Genomic DNA, 24,448 nt, shown 5'->3' with positions numbered 1-24,448 from the left:
AGAACTTTCCAGCTTTTTCCCCAATTTGCTCAACCCAAATCCTTAATTAAATGATGAAATTAACGATAGATTAGTGGAATGTAACCAAAAACGAGTTAAGAATCATTACCCAATAGTTTCCTCTGAAAATCTCTCAAATTATCGCCTCAATCCGAGCCCTCAAAGTCCCAAAGTGAAAATGAGATCAAACCCTCGTAATTTCCCATATTCTGCCCAGTGATCTCGCACATGTGGACCCACAGTCGTACCTGCGAAATTTCCATCGCAGGTGCGGACTTGACTTAAAACACTTGGGTCCGCTTCTGCGATCAGAAGGCCGCACTTGCGAGTGCGTCCCTGCGAACATTGTCCGCTTCTACGGACTCCCTCATCTAGCTCACTCTCCGCTTCTGCGAAACATCAAGCGCATATGCAGGCTCGCAGATGCAGTATTTCCCTCGCACCTGCGATTCCTGGCCAGTTCCTCAAAATCCCGCTTCTGCGCTCCTTAGCTCGCTTCTGCGATGCGGACACCGCAGGTGCGATTACACCAGATGATGCCTAGCTTAAGCAATCCTCACAAGTCCAATCCTAGTCCGTTAACCACCCGGAATCAACCCGAAGCCCCCGGGACCTCAACCAAAGATACCAACAAGTCCTAAAACACCATACGAACCTAGTTGATTACTCAAATCACATAAAACAATAACAAAAATACGAATCGCACTCTAATTCAAACTTAATGAACTTGAAACTTCATATTTCTACAACCGATCCGAAACCTATTAATTCACGTCCGATTGACCTCAAATTTTGCACACAATTCATAATTGACATTACGGACTTACTCCAACTTCCGAAATCGGAATCCGACCCTGATATTAAAAAGTCCATTCCACTGTCAAACTTCCCAAAAATTCAACTTTCGTCATTTCAAGCCTAATTCTGTTAGGGACCTCCAAATCACAATCCGGACGTGCTCCTGAGTCCAAAAATCACCCAACGGAGCTAACGGAACCAACGAAACTCCATTCTGGAGCCGTCTTCATGCAGCTCCAACTACGGTCAAATTCCTAAAATTTAAGCTTCCATCTTAGGGACTAAGTGTCCCAATTCACTTCGAAACCAAAAACAAAACCCCTGACAAGTCACATAAGCATAAAATGATACGGGGAAAGCAATTATTAGGGGATCGAGGCTATTACTCTCAAAATAACTAGTCGGGTCGTTACATCCTCCCCCGAAAGTCAACTGGACTTGTGTGTAAAATTTGAGTTCAATCCGAGTTGATATGATATGTTTCGGCACGAGTTTTGGAAGTTGAAAGTTCAGAAGCTCATTAAGTTTCATTTGAGATGCGATTCATCGTTTCAATGTTGTTATGCATGATTTGAGGCCCCGAGTAGGTCCGTGTCATATTATAGGACTTGTTGGAATGTTCGGACATGGTCTCGAGGGGCCCGAGCGTGTTTCAAATTGATTTCGGACCATTGTTTCTTCACATTGCATTGCTGGTTTCTACTCAGTGGCTATCCTTGATCATCAAATACACAAGCTTAGAACTAAGGAAAGTGATTCAGTGAAAGTGCATTGGAGGAATCAAAATGTTGAAGAGGCTACGTGGGAAGCCGAAAAGGACATGAAGTCCAGATATCCCCATCTCTTTGAAGAGCAAGTGAAAAATGTAGAAGGTAACTAACCTTCTCATTCAGACCTTATATTACAATCTCCATGCCTTTCAGTATTCAGTTAGCTCAAGAAGAACTCTGAAAATCGATCCCATGTGAGTGAAGCTGCCTCGGCCTGGCTACCCAACTCGTACGTTCGCCACCACTGATATGCCGCTCCCTTGAGCTGGAACGTAGTAAAAGCAACCCCACTCATCTCCACAATACCCATAGTGCGGAGAATACAACTTGCCCTTCTTCCCAAACCGCATCACACCCTTCATAGGTGAAAAATTGAGCAAAACCTTCTCACCCACCATATATGCAACATCACGAACCTTCCTATCAGCATAACTCTTATGTCTGGAATGCGCTGAACGTAGCCACTCCTAGATCAACTTTACCTTCTCCAAGGCATCCCGAACCAGATCGGTGCCCAACAACCTAGCCTCCCCTACCTCAAACCAACCAACTGCATATATATGACATGTGTGCCTGCACCCATAGGTTATTACCTTACTCTGGAAGGGCGGGTCCATGCACAAGCACTGATGTCAAGACCCAAAATCCCAACCCGTCGTGATGACGCCTAACACACCGGCTAAGAAAGCCGAAACATAACAATAAAGAACCATAATAACGAAATTTAAATAAATGGCATAAGTCTGAAATCTCAATATAATAAAATACCGCTAATACATGATAAATTCCCCCAGAACTAGTAAATATTGAGTCATGATCTCTAATACATAAATAGAAGTCTGAAATAACCAGCTACCATACTACCTGAAATAAAGACAATAATACATAATAAATAGATGCCAAAACTGCGGAGTAGAATGCAGCTCTACCTCGTCTCTCGATACTCGGCTCAACAAGCAGCTCCGCTGCTGATAACTGATTCCAGCACCTAGATCTACACAATTAAGTGCAGACTGTAGTATGATTACAACCAACCTAACATACTCAATAAGTATCGTAACTAAACTTGGCGAGGTAAAAAAGAAGCAAGAATTATAAATGATACCTGCTATAACCTGTACGGTTTCATCAATTTAACAAGCTTAGAAGAATGATGTAATCAACTCATAAAGCACAGAAAGAACCCTTTGTGTGTGCAATTATTCAAGTTCTCTATTCAGCTAATGATACATCATATAAAGATGATATGCAAGTAAATCAGGTAATTAACCATGGCAATTGCAAGTAAAGATGAAATGCAGATCTAGACAAACACTCGCTAGACTTTCTTCAACCTTTCCATATATGTACCAAAGCACTGATCATTTTTTCTCAATATCCGTGTGTTCACCATCAAGAGAGAAACATGAGAGGGTGACCCTAGGGGAATGGATCCATATAATCAACACCTATGTGATCGCGGACCACCACACGCGATCGCGATGAACAACCGCATGCAATTGCTCAAGCCTTCCCTTCCTTCTTCGTGAACGCTTCCCCTTACACGCGTTCGCGTTGAACAAACACCCAAAGCTATGATCGCGTCCTTCTCCTCGCGAACGCGATGAACAAAAGTCCACCTGCGAGCAATAACTCTTCGCGATCACGACCGCAACCCTTTCCTCGCAATCACATAAGAGGAAACCAGATGCACGGAAATCAGTAGCTCCTCTAAGTCCAAAATGAATCTGAACTTGATCCGAATCATACCCGAGGCCCCCGTGTCCTCATCCGAATATACCAAACAAGTCCTAAAATACAATACGAAGCCTAAAATCACATCAAACAACATCAAAATCATGAACCGCACCCCAATTCAAGCCTAATGAACTAATTAACTTTCAACTTCTAATACTAATTCCGAATCATACCAAACCAATTCCGGATGACCTCAAATTTTTCATGCAAGTCCCAAATGACACAACGGACCTATTCCCACTCTTAGAACCAAAATCCGAACCTGACATCAATAAAGTCAACTCTCGGTCAAACCTCTAAACCTTCCAAACCTTCAACTTTCCAACTTTCGCCAAAAATCCTCAAACCAACCTACAAACCTCCAAATCAATATTCGGACATATGCCTAAGTCCAAAATCACTATACGAAGCTATCAGATCCATCAAAACTCCATTCCGGAGTCGGCTACATAAAAGTCAAACTTCTGTCAACTCTTTCAACTTAAGATTCCAACCTTGGGCTAAGTGTTCCAATTTCCTCTCAAACATTTTCGAAACCAAACCAACCACCCCAGCAAGTCACAAAAATCACAAATGAACATAGAATAAGAAATAAGTAGGGGAACAAATCTACAATGCATAAAACGACCAACTTGGTCGTTACATTATTCCCCTCTTGAACAAATGTTCATCCTCGAACGAGTCTAGAATCATACTTGAAGTCTCACAAATTGGTGCATTTGTTTATGCCTTTGACCCTATTATTCATAAAGTGTGCTTATTATCCTCCTCTTTGATTGTGCACCTTATTGTTAATATCCGTTGTTCCTTGATTGCTTCTCTATTGCTGTATATGCTTATGAACTGCACAAGTTTTATAAAGTAAATATCTTTGACTAAAACCTTGTCACTACTTCGTTAATGTTAGTCTTGATACTTGCTGAGTTTATGTGATCGAATGTAATCATACAACACTTTTGCATCTTGCATGCAAATATTGGAGCTGAGCTGTTGCGGGGTTCAAGGGTAAGCACTAAAGACACTAGATAATGTACTTCTATTTATGTATATCCAAATAGATAATGTATTTTCTTTATACCAACGTTAAAGTTCTAAATTTTAGTTGCTCACGACTTGTATCACCAGTTCTTTGGGTAGTTTGTACTGAATTTCATATTCTCATTTTTTTATTTATTAATAATATTCAGATTAGGTGATGTTATATTGGTTGACTTACCTAGCGAGTTGAGTTAGGTTCCATCACAACTTGGTAGAAGTTTGGATCATGACAGTACCAAACACCAATGTTAGAAGGTTAATAGTTAAAACTTGCTCAATCCCCAATCTAGTTGTCAACTTCACTCCTAATTTTCGAATAATAAATAGCAATTATCAAATAAATTCCTAAATACTTAATAACAATTTGAGAGAGAGAGAGAGTTGGAAGATTTGTATGAAAATAAAGAAGAATGGTATTTATAGTTAGAATTAAGGTTAAAGTATAATTTTATAAACTTAGGGGTTTAAAATAAATTAGGAGGGTAGGAGGGTGATTTAGGGGGTTGGACAAAAAGAAAAAGAACTATCGATGTGGATTATTCAAGAGTCGAAGTCGATTTGCTTTATAAAATAAAGTTGTCAATAATCTTCTATGAAATGGTATCACGGGATTCATCCAATTGTCTTGATTGAGGAATATCATTAAGAAATAGAAATCTTAACTATTAATAGATTTCTTGCAATAGTTTCTAGTATGGAATGAGTCAATCATCCACTTTGACATCTTACTAAACAAAAATAGTAATATTTTTAATAAAAAAAAATTGAATTTTGAGAAGTATCATAATTGTTCAATAAGAATGATTTTCATTTTTTCAAATCAACAATTCAAAGACATGTTGATTCTAACAACTAATTGCAAAGGTTAGCATCCAGACCTTTTAATTTATAGATGTAGAGCTCAGACCTATGAATGAGTATCTTTCCATATTCACACAAGATAAATAAAAATGACTTGAAAAAGTTTGAGCATTTCATAGATATGAAAAAGTTTGAGAAAGGAGATTTAACTTGAGGTGAGATAGTAAAGTTGTTTATGAGAAGAAAGAGAAAATGGCTGAAGTTAAGATTTTTCTTAAAATAATTTTGTAAAAATAATAATGAAATGGAATATTTTTATCTAACATGAATAATACATTAACACGATTAGGTGACACACACGATTAGATGCATTCAAAATACTTATGTTAATCAAGTTGAGTCCAAATAAAATCCCGTGGAACATGAGAGTGGAGGGTTCAGAAATACAAACTAGTGCAAATATAAGTGTCTATTTTGAGGTTAGGTCTCTTTTGAGTTGAAATCTAACTTTTAGAAAAAAGAAATTATGCAGATTTAAGGAATAGTACCTTGTTAGAAAGTAATGCCCACCTCAATATATATACACATTTTATTTTATTACAATACATCCAAACCAACAAAATAATTAAATTCAACAATTAACTTTAGTTTCAAAATCATGTACTTACTTGTTTATGTGGTGCCCCATCCAAAGTTGGAGTGAATAATGTCACCGTTTGAAATAATCTGTGGTTAAATGAGAAATTGACAAGGTTTTGTGTTTGACTTTGAGAAAGAGGAGAAGGTAAAAAGGAAAAAGAATTGAAAAGATCATTTCATCCCAAAACCATCAAAGCTACCAATAATTTAATCTGCTTTCATTCTCAACTGTGAAGACAAATGGAATTTAGTCGATATACCTGAAAAGAATTCCAGCAAGGAGCAGAAGGGTTTCTACTGACTGAAAGCGGGCGATTTTAATGACGTAGGTCGATTTTCTTCTTCTTCTTCTGAATTACAAATTATTTGTTGGAACTTATAACACAAACAGAACATTGAAGTCCGTTTGGTTGGTTTCTAGGGATATCTGCGATGCACCGTGTAGCAAGTGCAGGCAACACATCCAATTCGGTGCGGGCTCGGAAGGAGAAGAGGTTGACTTATGTTTTAAATGATGCCGATGACACTAAGGTCATTCTTTGCCTTGCTCTTTCATCTGCAATTATCTCGTTTATCGTAATTTGCTTCGCATTTGCATTTTTCTAGGAGCATCATCCATGTGATCTTTAATTGTCTCTTTCGATACAGTTATCCAGATGACATATGTTTACCCTAAAAATCGGATAACAATTGAATTTATACGCGGTTTTAAGGATACGCGATATAACTTGATACAAACGATTGAATTTATACGCGGTTTTAAGGATACGTGATATAACTTGATACAAATTAAGGAAACATATTAAAATTGAAATTGGCGATAAAAGAATTAATGTAAACCACACGAATCGAGCAACCTTATGCCAAACTGATTATCAAATCGAACAGTCTTGACCCTCGAGTTTGATCACCCTTGATCCGAGAGATGTCTCAACTGATGTATGAACATAATTACAAGATGATAAAAGCTAGAAAATGATAGTATATTGCTTTATATTGCGTAATGTGTCCCCTTACAAATGATCAGACCCCCTTTATATAGTAGGGGAGTCCTACTATTGATACAATTCGATACAAGGTAAGAAATCTCATGATTTGCTAATCAATCGGCCTATCTTTGATACGTGCCGAGATTTCCGCCGTGATCTACAACCGATCGCGGATATTTCGTCCTTCTGTTATTTGGCTTGGTAAATTTCCCTCGATCTCGTCTAATCTCGATTTTGTTCAATGACATGGTCTCGAGTTTAACGATATAGCTTCGCACCTCAGTTTGATATAATTCGAGGTTGAACTTTAACCTACCATTTTTCAGTCTCGATTAGTCGCTTAAGAGGCGAACCCGGTTTTGACCGTATACAGATAGTCCCCTCGTTTCTCGGAAAGAAGATGACGAGAAACGATATGAACTTCTGAATCCCCTCTCGATGGGCCATGACGTAAGCGACAAACGGATATCGAAACGTCCCGTCGGCCCAGTTACCAAGGCATTAAATGCCTGTCAGTTGCTGGTCGGCCACTATGGGTTCTGAACTGTCATCAGCAAGCTATAAATACCCTAACTTTCATTTATTCAAACATTACGTTCAAAACTCCTCCTATTCTTGTTCTTCAAAAATCCCTTTGCTTCCAACTCTTGCACCCAAATTTCTTGAGTTTTTAGCAAACCGCTAAACATACCTTCCTAATTTCCTTTTCTTCTGTTCTACAATGACGAAAACTTCTAAGACTGTCCTGCGAAAGGAGGCCGCCTCTTCATCATGGCCCGCCGGCGACGTGGCTGCGGCGGAACGACACCCTGAGGAGTTCGTTTCTGCAGGGTGCCCGACCGTTGCCGATTTTAAGATTGAAAAAACTTCCTCGGTACCGGGTCGATGCGAGCCGGTTTCGAGGTACATATGTACAATCACCGATGATCTCCTCACCAAGGTTAAAGAAGATTGCAACTGGGCCAATAAACATGTGGTGGTGCCTTTGCCTGAGGAGTCAATCATTACCCACGTGGAGGGTTTTTTAAGTGTTTACACTTACCCCTTCACGTTGGGTCCCTTAGACCCGATCATTATTGCTTTCTGCAAGAGGTACGATGTGACTCTTGGCCAGATTCACCTTTCGTTCTAGAGAATAGTGATTCTCCATCGATTCTTCGTAAACAAAATCGAAGGGTGTTCCTTCACCCTCGATCACCTTGTGCGTCTCTACAGTACCCGACTCTATCGAGGGGGGCTAGTCAAGCTTGCTCGCCGGGCCAGTAGGGCCCTGTTCTCGAGTATAGATGAGGCTCGGGATCGAGGTTGGATGGGCCGTTTTGTTCGAATAAAGACTTCAGATTTGATCCCTGCCGAGGACATGCCATTTCCCGAGAAATGGAACATGAAACGTAAGTATTACTTTGCCTTGAAGATTTAATCTATTGTTTCTCCTCTTATCTCCTTTTTATGGGTGTTTTTGGTGTTGCAACTGTGGCCCAGATGCCGTATGTGGTTCCCCAACTCAAGGAATGGGTCGAGGACCTTGTGTCACAAAGACCATATTCCGAGCGTGCTTGGATGGAATTATCGAAGGATCGGTGGGAGGCCCGTAATCATGGTAAGTTTCCTTTTCTGGTTTGATAAGGTTTTGACTTTAACCTTGTGCTGTCGAATTGTTATCGACTCTATTTTTTTGTAGGTCTCCCCAAGGACGTTGCTATGAGGCCTCCATTTGAGGGTGAGGATGTGCCTCTCGAGTCCCCTGCTCCGAGGCAAGGTGTCGAGAAGAAGAGGAAAAGGGCCCCGAGCCCTCTGGACTCGGAGAAGAAAAAACCAAAGAGGAGGCTGGCGCGTAAAGCTAAGGAAAGTACCAGCGCCCTCCCATCGGACTCGATCCGCCGACTGAGGGATGAGTCCGAAGAAGAAGAAAAAGATAACTCTGAGCTAGTGGCTCGGGTGCAGACCGCTTTGCCTCGAACTGAGGAGGCCGTTGAGAAGGCATTGGCCGGTACCTGCGAATCGGAACGAGGTGCGGTTGCTTTGCCTCAGGCCAGGGAGGTCGAGAGAGAGATCGGGGCCGACACTTCTCGGGCAGAGGGAGGTGCCCCGAGGGACGAGCTTGGGGCGGTCGACCTTACCGGGTCCCCTCAGATCTCAGACGCCATGATACGCGAGGCCGGTATGCGACTGATATCCACAACTTCTTGGATGGGTTAGAGTCCACTGCCTCAGAAGATGTCACCGGGCTTGGTGACTTATCGGTGCCAAGGAGGGTACCATCATCGGGTGCCAGTGGGTCTTCATCGAGCCCGAAACTGGTGGATCGGTTCCCGGCCCAAGTGTTAACCCTGACTGCAGGCGGTCGATAGTTTTCTCTGTCCCGGAGGATGCCCAGGTTTTTTCTGCCCCCGTGGGAGTTGCTATCTACCTTAGTTGCTTGGTGACCGAAGAGGACCAAGCCGTGACGGACGCGGTGGAAGCGCCTTACCTATTTAATGAAGCCCAACATGCTTTGAATCGGGTAACTTCGAGTGTCACTCTATTATTTATTTTAAATTTGAAGTTGTAAATAATCCTAAGACCTTTCTTTACGCTTGCAGGCCTTGGTATTGCACCATGAGGCTTTCCTCCGAATCCGGGAGGAGTTAACCCAACACGAGGCTGAGGTTCGGGAGCTCACCGAGAAAAGGATACTTATAAGCTTCTGAGTGAGAAGCTTCAGACCGAGTTAGAAGTGACTCGGAAGGAGCGTACCGAGTGGGCCGAACAGGTAAATCGAGTACTTGAAGATAGTGACGACGAACTGGACTCAATGGCTAACGATCCGATCCTGCAGGTTCGACAAAGGCTTGGACAAATCGGGCAGCTCCAAGCGCAGATAGACACGATACAAACTGAGGCCGAGGAGTTCAAGAAAAATATGGACCTCATAACCTCGCAAAAGGAAGTTGTCCAAGCGCAACTGGCGTCGACCGAGGCTCAGCTTCGGGCTGCAAAGGAGAAGATCTCGGTGCAGGCCAAGAGGATCGAGGAGCTCCAATCTGAGCTTAACTCGGCTGTTTCTGGCCAAGAGAGCTTGGCCACGGAGCTCGAGGCGGCCAAATCTCAGGTGGCCGTGGCCAGTACCAAGGCCAATGCTAAAGTGGCCCAATTCAAGGTTGACGTCGAAGCTATTCAGGCACAGGCCAAGAGCATGGTAGATCATGCAAGGTGGGAAGCTCGAAGGGAAGCCCTCGAGGGAGTCCATGCTCAGGGCTTTGACATACTGGCGGAAATCGAGAATGCAAAGGTAGAAGAAGCCAGGGCTCGGAAGCTGGCTTTTCCCGAGGAATACTTCGAGAGCTTAACTGAATCTGAAGGTGGGGAAGACCCAGAGGATGAAGACGCTACCTCCGATGAGGACCAGGCCGCTTAGGACACTTAGGCCTTTAGATGTTTTTATTTTTTGCGTTTTGCATCTTTTTGAGGTCGCTTTGGCCATTGTACATTTCTAGATCGGGCCATTCTGGCCTTTGTAAAAAAGATTATATATACAAGGCTTTCTTTCCCCTTTGACTTTCAAATTTTTCCTTTACTTTATTACTTGTATTCATAAGGGCCGAAACACCTTAACATAAAGTAATTTAGGCTGTGTTTGAAAGTTCAAACAAACCTTGCCTTTGCCCTACTTTGTTTTAAGGTGTATTGGGGGGTTCGGTGGTACCGGAACCTTTTCCCTAAGTAGGTAGCCGAGATTGTAGTTTGCCGAGGGTAGCCTTTAGAACCGGTTGTGAAAAATTTTCTTTTTCGAAGGCGTAGTTTTTGTTACAGGCTTCGGACGTCTTTGAGCCGTGTGAATTTGGCCGTAGACTTTTAGTTCGGGAGCTGCCCATTGGACTTGTTTTCCCGAGCTATCCGGACTTGCCCAAGATAACAGTCTTCGAGTGGGGTGGCCGTGGCCTTTAAAAACCGGTGAGTTGCTTAGTAGGTCTTATGCCCCCGAGGCCTAGTGACTTGGGCCTGTTCGAGTTTTTTGGACGGCGGTCCCGAGTGAGGGAGTGGCCGTTCGTATTCCGGTTATAGACTGCCCTTGGGCTCGTTATTTTCAGGAGATCGGAAGTACGAAACTCTTTAAGGGATGTAAAGAGGAAATTTTTTAAAACATAAGATGATTGCAAGGAAAGTACTTCTCTTTATTCTTGTGCAAAGCAGTCATACATGCGTACATGTTTTATGCCAGGGTTCGAGTAATCAATATGGGCACGGTTCGTTTGACGGTTTGGCCCTTACAATAAATCCTACCTATCGAGACCCTTCCTTTACGAAGTAATTTCCTCGCTAAAGTTGATATCCGAAGATAATGCATATCCGAGGGTAATACTCCCCCTCCCTCCCCCCAGTATTCGAGGTTGATTGTAGAGGGACCTCAAATATTGTTGATTTGACCTTCGATACCGATTCGTGATTGACTTGATTCTAAGTTAGCACGATCCATTGTTGCCTCGTTAAAAACCTTGCCGAAAAACCCATTTGGGACAAAATCGGTCTAAGGAAAAAAGAGTGCAATGCGTGCTTTCAGACCTAAAAACTTCATGCCGCTTCTTGTTGATCACCTGCAAGTGTTAGTCTGAAATAAAAAGGAAATTAAATGGGGTCGTACCTTAGCAGTAATATCGTTTTGGGTGGGATATATTCCAATTGCTCGATAGTTGTTCTCCGTTCATCATTCCGAGCTTATAGGATCCTTTCCCGGTGACCTCGAGAATCTGGTACTGTCCTTCCCAGTTCGGACCTAATTTCCTTTCGTTCGGATTCCGGGTGTTTAGGGTGACTTTCCTTAGCACTAAGTCCCCGACATTAAAGTATCGAAGGTTGGCCCTTCGATTGTAATACCTCTCGATCCGTTGTTTTTGGGCAGCCAATCGAACAAGGGCGACCTCACGCCTTTCATCCAATAGTTTTAAGCTCGTATTCATGGCCTCGTCATTTGACTCCTTTGTTGCATATCGGTATCTGATACTTGGTTCCCCGACTTCGACCGGTATTAAGGCTTCGGCGCCATAAACCAATGAAAACGGAGTAGCCCCGGTACTAGATTTCGCAGTCGTGCGGTATGCCCAAAGGATTTCGGGTAGGATCTCCTTCCATTTCCCTTTGGCGTCGGTTAACCTCTTCTTAAGGTTTTGTTGGTCGATTCGACTTGCCCGTTCCCGCTAGGGTGATACGGTGTCGATAAGATTCTTTTGATCTTATGATCTTCGAGAAACTTGGTCACTTTGCTGCCGATAAACTGTTTTCCATTGTCACAAACAATTTCGGATGGCATCCCGAACCGACATATGATGTCGTCCCAAATGAAGTCTATGACTTCCTTCTCCCTAACCTTCTCGTATGCCTGTGCTTTAACCCACTTAGAAAAATAGTCAGTCATGAATAAGATAAATTGAGCCTTACCTGGTGCCCATGGAAGAGGGCCAACGATGTCCATTCCCCACTTCATGAATGGCCATGGTGACAAGACTGAATGCAGCAGTTCCCCAGGTTGGTGAATCATTGGAGCATATCTTTGGCATTTGTCACATTTTCGAATAAACTCTTTCGCATCTTTTTCCATGTCGATCCAGTAATATCCTGCTCTGATTACCTTTTGAACCAATGATTCGACGCCTGAATGATTTCCACAAGTGCCCTCGTGAACTTCCCTCAGAACATACTCGGTATGAACTTCCCTCAGAACATACTCGGTATCTCCTGGTCCCAGACATATTGCTAGTGGGCCATCGAACATTCTTCTGAACAAGATTCCGTCTTCGGACAAGGTGAATCGGGCTGCCTTTGTGCGCAGGGCCCTCAATTCTTTTGGATCTGAGGGAAGTTTCCCGGTTTTCAAATATTCTACGTATTTATTTCTCCAATCTCAGGTTAAGCTTGTGGAATTTATCTCGGCGTGACCTTCTTCGACTACCGATCTCGTGAGTTGCACAACGGTCCCTGAGTTGAGCTCGTCGTCCTCGACCGACGACCCTAAGTTTGCGAGGGCATCAACCTCGCTATTTTGATCTCGAGGCACGTGCTGCAAAGTCCATTCTTTAAACCGATGTAATGTCACTTGTAACTTATCTAGGTACCTTTGCATTCGTTCTTCTCCGACTTCTAACGTTCTGTTAACCTGATTCACCACAAGGAGGGAGTCGCACTTAGCTTCGATCACCTCCGCCCCCAAGCTTTTGGCTAGCTCGAGACCTGCAATCATGGCCTCATATTCGGTCTCGTTGTTAGTCAGCTTCATAGTTCTAATGGATTGTCTAACCACGTTGCCCGTGGGTGGCTTCAGTACGATGGCAAGTCCGGACCCTTTTGCGTTCGATGCACCGTCCGTAAAGAGGGTCCAGATTCCCGAGGGTGTTCCCGAGTTTACCAACAACTCTCTTTCGACCTCGGGTATTAGGGCCTGCGTGAAGTTGGCCACAAAATCTGCCAAGATTTGAGACTTAATGGCTGTTCGGGGTCGATATTCGATATCGTATCCGCTGATTTCCACGGCCCATTTGGCCAATCGTCCCGATAGTTCGGGTTTATGCATTATATTTCGCAATGGGTAAGTTGTCACAACACATATAGGGTGGCATTGAAAGTAATTTTCAGTTTCCTAGAGGCGCTCAACAAAGCGAGCGCCAATTTTTCTAGGTGGGGATATCTTGTTTCGGCCTCACCTAAGGCCAGGCTAACATAATAAATCGGAAATTGCGTACCTTGTTCTTCCCGAACTAGGACTCCACTTACCGCTATCTCCGATACTGCCAAATATAAGTATAGTTGTTCGTCTGCCCTCGGCGTGTGAAGCAGTGGCGGGCTCGACAAGTATTGCTTAAGTTCTTCCAGGGCCCGTTGGCATTCCGGAGTCCATGTGAAGTTATTTTTCTTCCTCATCAATGAGAAAAATCGATGACTCTTATCGGAGGACCTCGAGATGAATCGCCCCAGGGCGGCTATGTGCCCGGTTAGCCTCTGCACGACCTTCACATTGTCCACTACCGTGATATCCTCGATAGCTTTGATCTTGTCGGGGTTGATCTCGATTCCTCGGTTAGATACCATGAATCCGAGAAATTTACCTGACCCGACTCCGAACGCGCATTTTTCCGTATTCAATTTCATGTTGTACTTCCTCAATATACTGAAGGTTTCCTGCAAATGCTTCAAATGGTCCTCTGCTCGCAGGGACTTAACTAACATGTTATCAATGTAAACTTCCATAGATTTCCCTATTTGTTTTTCGAACATCCGGTTTACTAGGCGTTGGTAAGTGGCACCAGCATTTTTTAATCCAAATGGCATTACATTATAGCAGTATGTGCCATACTTAGTGATGAAGGAGGTCTTTTCCTGATCATCCGGGTTCATTCGTATTTGGTTGTACCCAGAATAGACATCGAGAAAACTGAGGATCTCGTGGCCGGCCGTGGCATCAATCATGCGATCGATGTTAGGCAAAGGAAAAGAGTCCTTGGGACATGCCTTATTTAAATCTTTGTAATCCACACACATTCTTAGTTTGTTCCCTTTCTTAGGGACTACTACTATGTTTGCTAGCCATTCGGGGTATTTGACTTCCCGGATGGACCATATTTTAAGGAGTTTAGTTACCTCGCTTTGATGAAGGCATGCTTGATCTCGGACTGGGGTCTCCTTTTCTGCTTCACCTGATGGAATTTCGGGTCCAAGCTCAGTTTATGAGTGATGATCTCTGGTGGGATTCCTGTCATGTCGAGATAGGACCAAGCAAAACAATCCATGTTAGCTATAAGAAATTGAATGAGTTTTTTTCTAAGCTCGGGAGTTAACCCCGTGCCTAGGTATACCTTTTGATCGGGCAGATGTTCGATCAGTATGACCTGCTCCAGCTCTTCGACCGTTGATTTGGTAGCGTCGGAATCATCGGGGACAATGGAGGATCGAGGTACCCCATAATCATCGTCTTCGTCAGTCCCATGCTTATCTAGTTGGGTCGAGGCCGACATCTGTGATTGCTATTTGGCTTCCTGTTTTGCTTTCGAATCTGACTCCTTTGTCGATGAGAGTGTCGATATTGGAATTACTTCATCGATGGCAAACATTTCCTTCGCGGCGGACTGCTCCCCATAGATTGTTTTAATCCCTTATGGTGTTGGGAATTTTAGCACCTGGTGAAGGGTCGAGGGCACAACCCTCATGTTGTGGATCCACGGTCTCCCGAACAGGGCGTTATATCTCATGTACCCTTCGATCACATAAAACTTGGTCTCCTGGATGGTCCCGACTGCGTTCACTGGTAATGTTATTTCTCCCTTAGTAGTTTTACAAGCCATGTTGAATCCGTTTAGCACTCGAGCCGCGGGCACGATTTCGTCCTGTAGGCCGAGTTGTTCTACGACCCTTAATCGAATGATGTTGGCCGAACTACCTGGATCAATTAACACACGCTTAACTCGAGTTTTATTCATCAGTACGGATATTACCAGTGCATCATTATGGGGCTGTATGATTCCTTCTGCATCCTCGTCGTTGAAAGATAAGGTTCCTTCTGGTATGTAGTCCCGAGTTCCTTTCTCCCTCGTGATTGACACCTTGGTGCGTTTTAACATCGGACTTTGGGGAACATCGACCTCTCCGATAATCATATGAATGACGTGTTGAGGTTCTTCTTGCTCGTTTTGTTTATTGGAATCCCTATTTCTGAAATGATTCTTGGCTCGATCACTCAGAAACTTCCGTAGGTGCTCGTCGTTGAATAACCTGGCTACTTCTTCTCTCAACTGTCGACAATCTTATGTTCTGTGGCCATGGGTGCCATGATATTTGCACATTTGGTTGGGATTTCTCTGGGGTGGATCGGTTTGTAAAGGTCGAGGCCATTTGGTATCTTTGATGCGTCCGATAGCCGATACGATGCCGGCTGCGTCAACATTAAAGTTATATTCTGTTAATCGTGGTGCCTCTTTAGGTCCGATAGGCCTGTCGAAGCCGTTCTTACTCATAAGCCCTCGAGAGCTCTGGCCTCGATCACTCCTCCTTTTATTTCGTACAGGATTTCGCCCAGATCTGCTGCTCCTACGATCTCCATTATACGGCTGATACCGATCCTTGTTCAACCTTGGTTCTCGGTCAATGTCCCTCTTGATTCTATCAATGGGCCTAATAGGATAAACGGACCCGGATAGAGCTTCAAGCTGTCATCTTTGACCCTGATCTTTGATTGATACCGATTGTGCACATCGGCCCAAGTAACAACCGGTATTCTATCAAATTCTGCTTCAACTGCTGCGGAGCCACTGAACTTCGAACATTGAGTCCTTGGGTGAAAGCTTGAACAACCCAATCATCGGCGACCGGTGGCAGATCCATTCGTTCCATTTGGAATCGAGACACGAATTCTCTGAGCATTTCGTTGTCCTTCTGCCTTACCTTGAAAAGGTCCGACTTCCTGGTTTCGACCTTGATGGCCCCAGCATGTGCCTTTACTAAAGAATCTGCAAGCATAACAAACGAATCAATAGAGTTAGGTGGTAAATTGTGGTACCATATCATAGCTCCCTTTGACAGGGTTTCCCCAAATTTCTTTACCAAGACAGATTCGATCTCGTCATCCTTTAGATCATTCCCTTTGATAGCACATGTGTAAGAGGTGACATGCTCGTTAGGGTCGGTCGTTCCATTGTATTTAGGAATCTCGGGCATGCGGAACTTCTTGGGAATCGGTTTGGGAGTCGCGCTCGGGGGGAAGGGTTTTTGCACGAACTTTTTGGAATCCAGACCCTTCAATATTGGTGGTGCCCCCGGGATTTGATCGACCCTGGAGTTATAAGTTTCCACCTTCTTGTCGTTTGCCTCGATCTTCTTTTACCCCGACTCAACTCGTTTTGTCAGTTCTTCGAGCATCTTCATGATTGCAGGATCGGCCCCCGATTCCTTCTCGTTTGATTTCCTTGAAACCGATTCGACCCTATGGACAACTTCCTGGGACGGCTCGGGCTCGATCCTGCTCGGTGGATGATTCTGGTTTTGGAGCTGGGCTATCGCTGTTTGTTGAGCCTGCAACATTTCGAAGATCACCCGTAGGCTGATCCCGCCCTCTTCGCCGCCACATGTGCTTTGAGCGGCTGATCGAATGTCTCTACGGATGCTGCTCTCGGGATCGACCACCAAATTTGCATTGATGGCTACATGCGAGCTGACGTCAATTGGATCTACAGCCGGAACTCCATCGAGGCCAACTGGAGGTATGTCGTTCCCTGGTGCTAGGTTATCATTTTCGTCGTGGTGACCGAAATCATTGTCCACGTGTAGGGGTGTTGACTGAGAGTTCGACATTTTGGTCCTGGAATCAAAGATACTCCAAAGAACAAGTGTAAAATAGTGTGTGTTTATGAAAGTTTGTAACATGTAATCACTATTATCCTTAGCCTCACGGTGGGCGCCAAACTGTTTACCCTAAAAATCGGATAACAATTGAATTTATATGCTTTAAGGATACGTGATATAACTTGATACAAACGATTGAATTTATACGCGGTTTTAAGGATACGTGATATAACTTGATACAAATTGAGGAAACAGATTAAAATTGAAATTGACGATAAAAGAATTAATGCAAACCACACGAATCGAGCAGCCTTATGCCAAACTGTTTATCAAATCGAACAGCCTTGGCCCTCGAGTTCGATCACCCTTGATCCGAGAGATGTCTCAACTAATGTATGAACAGAATAACAAGATGATAAAAGCTAAAAAATGATAGTATATTGCTTTATGTTGCGTAATGTGTCCCCTTACAAATGATCAGACTCCCTTTATATAGTAAGGGACTCCTACTCTTGATACAATTCTATACAAGGTAAGAAATCTCATGATTTGCTAATCAATCGGCCTATCCTTGATACGTGTTGAGATTTCCGCTGTGATCTACAACCAATCGCGGATATTTCGTCCTTCTATTATTCGGCTTGGTAAATTTCCCTCGATCTCATCTGATCTCGATTTTGTTCGATGACATGGTCTCGAGTTTAATGATATAGCTTCACACCTCGGTTTGATATAATTTGAGGTTGAACTTTAACCTACTATTTTCCAGTCTCGATTAGTCGCACAAGAGGCGAACCCGGTTTTGACCGTATACAACATACTTTAAGTCTTTTTTCGAATTTGTGGTGTTTATTGTTTTGATGTGATGAGCCGTGACAGGACAACGAGAAGTATCTTATTTGAGGTTCTTGCATTCTTAGCAGCTGTCTCTATGTACATATATACGTATAATGTACGTGTATGTGTATATACATGCATATGTGTGTATACACACACAAACTTAAATACAAGACACAGTTTACTAGCTAGGATTCGAACTCATGATGTGCGCCTACCATGCATTACGCGTTATACTACCTTAATCGTTGAATCAAAGTCGCCCAGGGAGTTTTCTTATACTATTTATAGCCTGTTTGGCCAAGCTGGAGAAATCAGCTTATTTTGAGAAATGCTTATTTCAAAAGTGCTTTTGGAGAGAAGCAGTTTGTGTTTGGCTAATCACTCGGAAAAGCACTTTTGAGCAATAATTTGTGTTTGACCAAGCTTTTCAGAAAGTGCTTTTAAGTATCAAATTACAAATAAGGACGTGAATAAATTTACTTAATAGTTAATATTATAAGCAAATAAATAATCTTAAAAATTTGTTATTACAGGCAATAATTAAATTTTTTCATTTTATTTAAGTAAAATATGAAAATAAAATTTAAAAGTACTTAATACTTTTAATATAAGTTAAATATATTAAAAATTATTCAACAAATATAAAAGCATTCACCCCTAAAGTCACTATATATTAGAAAACTATCTTAAAAATAATAAGAAACATTTATACATTAATATCCTAAGTATTAGGTTTAACGATTATTTTGGTATATACTATAAGGGTATTTTTGGTAAGAAGAAAAGTCAAAACTGCTACTGCTTCTGCTTTTTGGAAGAAGCTACTTTTTTCCGCTTCTCAGAAACTGCTTCTGCTTCTTCCCAAAAGCATTTTTTTCCCCCCAAAAAGCTTGGCCAAACGCCTCAAGTTAGGAAAAAAAAATGCTTTTGAGAAAAAAAGCACTTTTGGCCTCTTGAGAAGCTTGGCCAAACAGGCTATTAAAACTCTAATAGCGTCTACACCGTTAACCTAAAAAGAAAATCATATGTGCATCACGCCTCAAGGAACCTATAGGTCTGGAATTTCAGTACAAGAACACAGCACTCTCTCTCTCTATCTCTCTCTTTCTCTCTTTCTGTGTGTGTTTTTGTCTGCATTCAGTTCAATCGGTGGCCAACAATCTCTCGAGGAAGAATAAGAAGAGAAAGTGAAGTTCTGCAGTACAACCAATGTAAAAGAATGGATAATCTTCTGAAACTTGGTCAGGTTTAGCTCAGGTTATATGACTCCTTTGCATTCTGACATGTATTATAGTAGGTATTGGAAGGAATCTTAAGTTGATATGTATTTGGCGTTGTGGTGGAGTTGGACGAAGTTGACAAGTCCAAAGTGAGTTAGTCATTAGAGGACACGGGAAGTTTAGCTCCAACCTGCCTTGGAGTTCTGAGCCATTCAATGAAATTCCTATTAATTCTTATTAAGTTGTGTTCATGCATTTTCTCTTTGCAATGTTCCTTTAGTTCCTAGCTTTCAATTTCATCGTTTCCTTTTCTTCCATTCCTCATTTTCATATGTAAGATGTTTTGCAGAGATGTGAACTTGTTATAATGGATTCAGAGCTGTCTTTTAGTTATGCACTCACTCCTCATTTTCCTTTTTTCTTTTAGATATACCCTCATTTTCATTTTTGATTTTTAGTTATGCGCGTAGGTCTCATAGCTTCTGAGGTTATCCTGAGGTCGAGAGTTCGAGCCTCTCTCACTCCACAATTCTTTTCCGGCTCTTCCCCCGCGCATAGCGGGAGCTTAGTGCACCGGGCTGCCCTTTTTTTTTTAAATATGCATTCTTAGCGTTTGAATTACTCCAATTATTACCATTATAAAGCAAACCGCGCAGCTAATTACTCCCTAGAACCATCAGACTTTTCAATGTCACATCTCTTCAGGTACCAAAGTTTGTAATAGATTTTCATATCATAAATGGCATTCGTAGACCAAAATGACAGTCTACTGCTTTCCGGTCGGTGGTAACTTATGTGAAGCCAAAATATCTATGCAATAATTCCTCTTTTAATTTGGTGAACTGCCGATTAACAAAACACATATAATCTTGATGTAGAAGTCTTGGTTTAATAGACAATGAACCCAGTACGTGGCTGATGGATGCCAAGGTCGTTCAGTTACATTTTCTTCTATCAAACTGATGATGCTAAAAAACAAGCTGAAGGAGTGGGATATTATTAGTTTTGGGTTTCTTGGAAACAGAAAGAATATAGTCTTAAAGGCCATTCAACAATTAGACGACCTTTTAGACTGATCTACTAATGGATCTGAAGGGTATTGCCGAAGCGGAATAAATCTCTTGTAATCAGAAATCCAGATGTCCTTGGCTCAAATTATGGGGACAAGAACATTGTTTTTTCCCGCAAAATGGTCAACACACTTAAACGTCATAATCATATCGACAGACTTGTGGTTAATGTGGAAATAGATGAGTAGACTATTTGCAAAGAGTTTCTTTGCTTCTTTGAAAAGTTATACTCGTAAATCGAACAACAAAGACCATTCTGAAATCAAGGGAGCCTTCCTGCTATCTCGGGTGAGGATGACAAATGCTACAATGGGAATTTGAGAAAGATGAAGTTAAGGGTCAGCCAAAAGTGTTCAAGTGATTAAACTCCGAATCCTGGTGGATGCATTACGTTTTTTATGAAAAATGTTGGAATGTAATCAAATGGATTTGATGAGAGCTCTAGATTATTTCCACTGGAATGGCCAATTTGAAAAAAAGTTTCAATACCTCTTACATAGGGCTGGTGCATTAGAGGATGTGAGCCGAAGAAGTGAGAGAGTACAGACCCATTAGCTTGATAGGTAGTTTCTACAAGATTGTGTCCAAGCTACTCTCAGAAAGACCTAAAAATCATTGACGGTTTTTATAAAAAAGAAGACAGACAAATCACTCAACTTTTATTGGAAATGAGTTCCTTGACACAAGGATTAGGCAAAAGAAGACCAGGATACATTGCAAGCTGGAAATTGAAAAGGCGTGCAATCACGTTCAATGGATTTTTCTCTTGAATTTGTTTAAGGGTATGAGTTTTGGTAAATAAATGGACTAACTGCTTGCATTACTATCTCCACAATGTCAATATTGGCGAACAACTCTCCTACGATTTTCCCTTCTGCTATCAAGACTATGACTAAGATTCGCCTTCCCCCATCAAATGTATTTTGAGATATGGATGTGAGATTGTCCATAATTGGTTTGATTAGCAATTATTTGATGAACATTCACCAATAAAAGAATAGGTTGAGCCTCCATCGCTCCACTTTTCTTTCGGATAAGTACAACAAAGATATATTATAGGCTCTTCGTGGCTGATCCTGCATGATAAAACTGATTAGCATTTCATGACATCCACAGTAATGATAATACCACAATACAATAATGATAATACCACAATGATAGAAAAAGCTTAGATGAAACCATCTAGTCAAGGTGTCTTATCTCCTCCATTTGAAACAGTGTTTCGAGTTAGTAAATCCCTTCCCATCACTCTACAAAGGAATTCCATCGAAGGTCGATCTCTAAGTCTTGTTTTTCAGTGAAGCTGCTGAATAGAATTGGACTAACCCTTCCTTTCTGTGAGAACGCACGGGAGAAAATCTGTTATTGATATTAGATGAACAATACAATACAAGAGGTCCTTATTTATAGCTATACTATACAAGGACATACTACTCCTCTACCAATGTGGGACAATACTACACTATATACATGCTGTAAACTAACACTCCCCCTCAAGCCGGTGCATACAAATCATATGTACCGAGCTTGTTACATATATAACCAATACGAGGACCAGTGAGAGACTTGGTGAAAATATCTGCAAGTTGATCATTCGACCTCACAAAATTTGTAGCAATCTCTCCTGAAAGTATCTTATCTCTGACGAAGTGACAATCAATCTCAATGTGTTTAGTTCTCTCATGGAACACCGGATTTGATGCAATATGAAGGGCAGCTTGATTATCGCACACAAGTTCCATCCGACTGATTTCACCAAATTTCAACTCCTTGAGCAATTGTTTGGTCCAGACTAGCTCACATGTTGCCATAGCCATTGCTCGATATTCTGCTTCTGCACTAGACCGAGCAACTACATTCTGTTTCTTGCTCTTCCAGGACACCAAATTTCCTCCTACTAAAACACAATATCCAGACGTAGAACGTCTATCAGAAGGTGATCCTGCCCAATCAGCATCTGAGTATCCAATGATCTGCTCATGACCCCGATCCTCAAAGAGTAACCCTTTTCTTGGAGCCGATTTTATATATCGAATAATGCGGACAACTGCATCCCAATAACTATCACAGGGAGAATTCATAAACTGACTTACAACATTCACAGGATAAGAAATGTCGGGTCTAGTCACTGTGAGATAATTTAATTTTCCAACCAGCCGCCTATAGCTTACAGGATCGCTAAGCGGCTCCCCCTGTCCTGGCATAAGTTTAGAATTCGGATCCATCGGAGTGTCAACAGGTCTGCAACATATCATCCCCGTCTCCTCAAGAATGTCTAAAGCATATTTTCTTTGAGAAATAACAATACCTGAGCTAGACTGGGCAACCTCAATACCTAGAAAGTACTTCAATCTGCCTAGATCCTTAGTTTGGAAGTGCTGGAAGAGATGCTGCTTTAGATTGGTAATACCATCCTGATCATTGCCAGTAATAACAGTATCATCAACATAGACTACCAGATAAATACAGAGACTTGAAGCAGAGTGCCGATAAAACACAGAGTGATCAGCTTCACTACGAGTCATGCCAAACTCCTGGATAACCGTGCTGAACTTATCAAACCAGGCTCGAGAAGACTGCTTTAGACCATAAAGTGACCGACGCAAGCGACATACAAGGCCACGAGACTCCCCTGAGCAACAAAACCAGGTGGTTGCTCCATATAAACCTCATCCTCAAGATCACCGCGAAGAAAGACATTTTTAATGTACAGCTGATAGAGGGGCCAATGACGAACCGCAGCCATGGATAGAAAAAGGCGGACTGAAGCCACTTTAGCCACGAGAGAAAATGTATCACTGTAATCGAGCCCAAATATCTGAGTATATCCTTTGGCAACAAGACGGGCCTTAAGTCGATCAATCTGTCCATCGGGACCAACTTTGACTGCATAAACCCAACGACAACCAACAGTAGATTTACCTGAGGGAAGAGGAACAAGCTCCCAAGTACCACTTGTATGTAAAGCAGACATCTCGTCACTCATAGCCTGTCGCCATCCTGGATGAGACAACGCTTCACCTGTAGACTAAGGGATGGAAACCGAGGACAAAGAAGATATAAAAGCATAATGGGGAGATGACAGACGATGATAGCTCAAACCGACATAATAAGGATTAGGGTTAAGTGTGGTCCGTATACCTTTCCGAAGTGCAATCGGTGTACTAGGAGCAGGGTCCGCAGCAGGAGAAGGGTCAGGTGCAGGACGAGAACCAGTTGGGCCTGATGGAGGACGCAAACGGCGATGATAAGTCAAGAGTGGTGTTCCTGTGGCTGGGGAACTAGGGGGAACAACACTAGACTCCTCAACGGTTGGTATGGATGAAACCTCTGTGGTCGAAGGTGGAGGAGGAGCTATAGTAAACTCCTCAAAGGTCGGTATAGGTAAGACCTCAGATATATCATGGTGGTCAGCAGAGGTAAAGAAAGGTTTAGACTCAAAAAATGTGACGTCAGCTGACATAAGGTACCTACGAAGATCTGGAGAATAACAACGATATCCCTTCTGAACACGAGAATAACCAAGGAAGACACACTTGAGAGCACGAGGAGCTAACTTATCTTTCCCAGGGACTAAGTTATGAACAAAACACGTGCTCCCAAAAACACGAGGTGGAAGAGAGTATAAGGGTGACTGGGGAAACAATACTGAATGCGGAATCTGATTCTTGATGGGAGATGAAGGCATCCGATTAATCAAATAACAAGCTGTGAGAACTGCATCGCCCCAAAAACGCAACGGAACACGAGATTCAATTAGAAGTGTGCGAGCTGTCTCAATAAGGTGCCTATTCTTTCTCTCAGCAACCCCATTTTGCTGAGGGGTATAAGGACAAGATGTCTGATGCATAATTCCTTGAGAAGTCATAAACTGCTGAAATTGAGAAGATAAATATTCTAAGGCATTATCACTGCGAAAAATGCGAATAGAAACACCAAATTGGTTTTTGATTTCAGCACAGAAACTCTAGAATATAGAAAATAACTCAGAACGATCTTTCATTAAGAAAAGCCAAGTATATCTTGAATAATCATCAATGAAACTGACAAAATAACGAAATCCCAAGGATGAACTGACTCTAATAGGACCCCATATATCAGAATGAACTAAGGAGAAGACAGACTCTGCATGACTCTCAACACTACGCGAAAAGGAGGCTCGGGTATGTTTCCCAAGTTGACACGACTCACAATCTAATGTAGACAAACTAGATAAACTAGGCACCATCTTCTGAAGTTTGGAT

General features: G+C 42.3%; 1 protein-coding gene across 1 annotated transcript in view; it reads left to right on the top strand.

Moving 5' to 3' along the window:
* The first annotated feature begins 5,773 nt into the window (after nucleotides 1–5,773).
* Nucleotides 5,774–24,448, top strand: part of LOC104095832 (uncharacterized) — a 61,133-nt gene continuing 42,458 nt past the window's right edge. Inside the window, exons 1-2 of the mRNA XM_070192302.1 lie at nucleotides 5,774–6,112; nucleotides 6,205–6,314. Of these exons, the coding sequence (XP_070048403.1) occupies nucleotides 6,216–6,314 (99 nt within the window). The 5' untranslated portion in view covers nucleotides 5,774–6,112; nucleotides 6,205–6,215. The remainder of the gene's footprint in view (nucleotides 6,113–6,204; nucleotides 6,315–24,448) is intronic.

The sequence above is a fragment of the Nicotiana tomentosiformis genome, chromosome 12 (assembly GCF_000390325.3).
Source record: "Nicotiana tomentosiformis chromosome 12, ASM39032v3, whole genome shotgun sequence".
NCBI classification, from domain to species: Eukaryota; Viridiplantae; Streptophyta; class Magnoliopsida; order Solanales; family Solanaceae; genus Nicotiana; species Nicotiana tomentosiformis.
The sequence above is the reverse complement of the archived record's forward strand: the minus strand, read 5'-3'. Positions and strand labels throughout refer to the sequence as shown.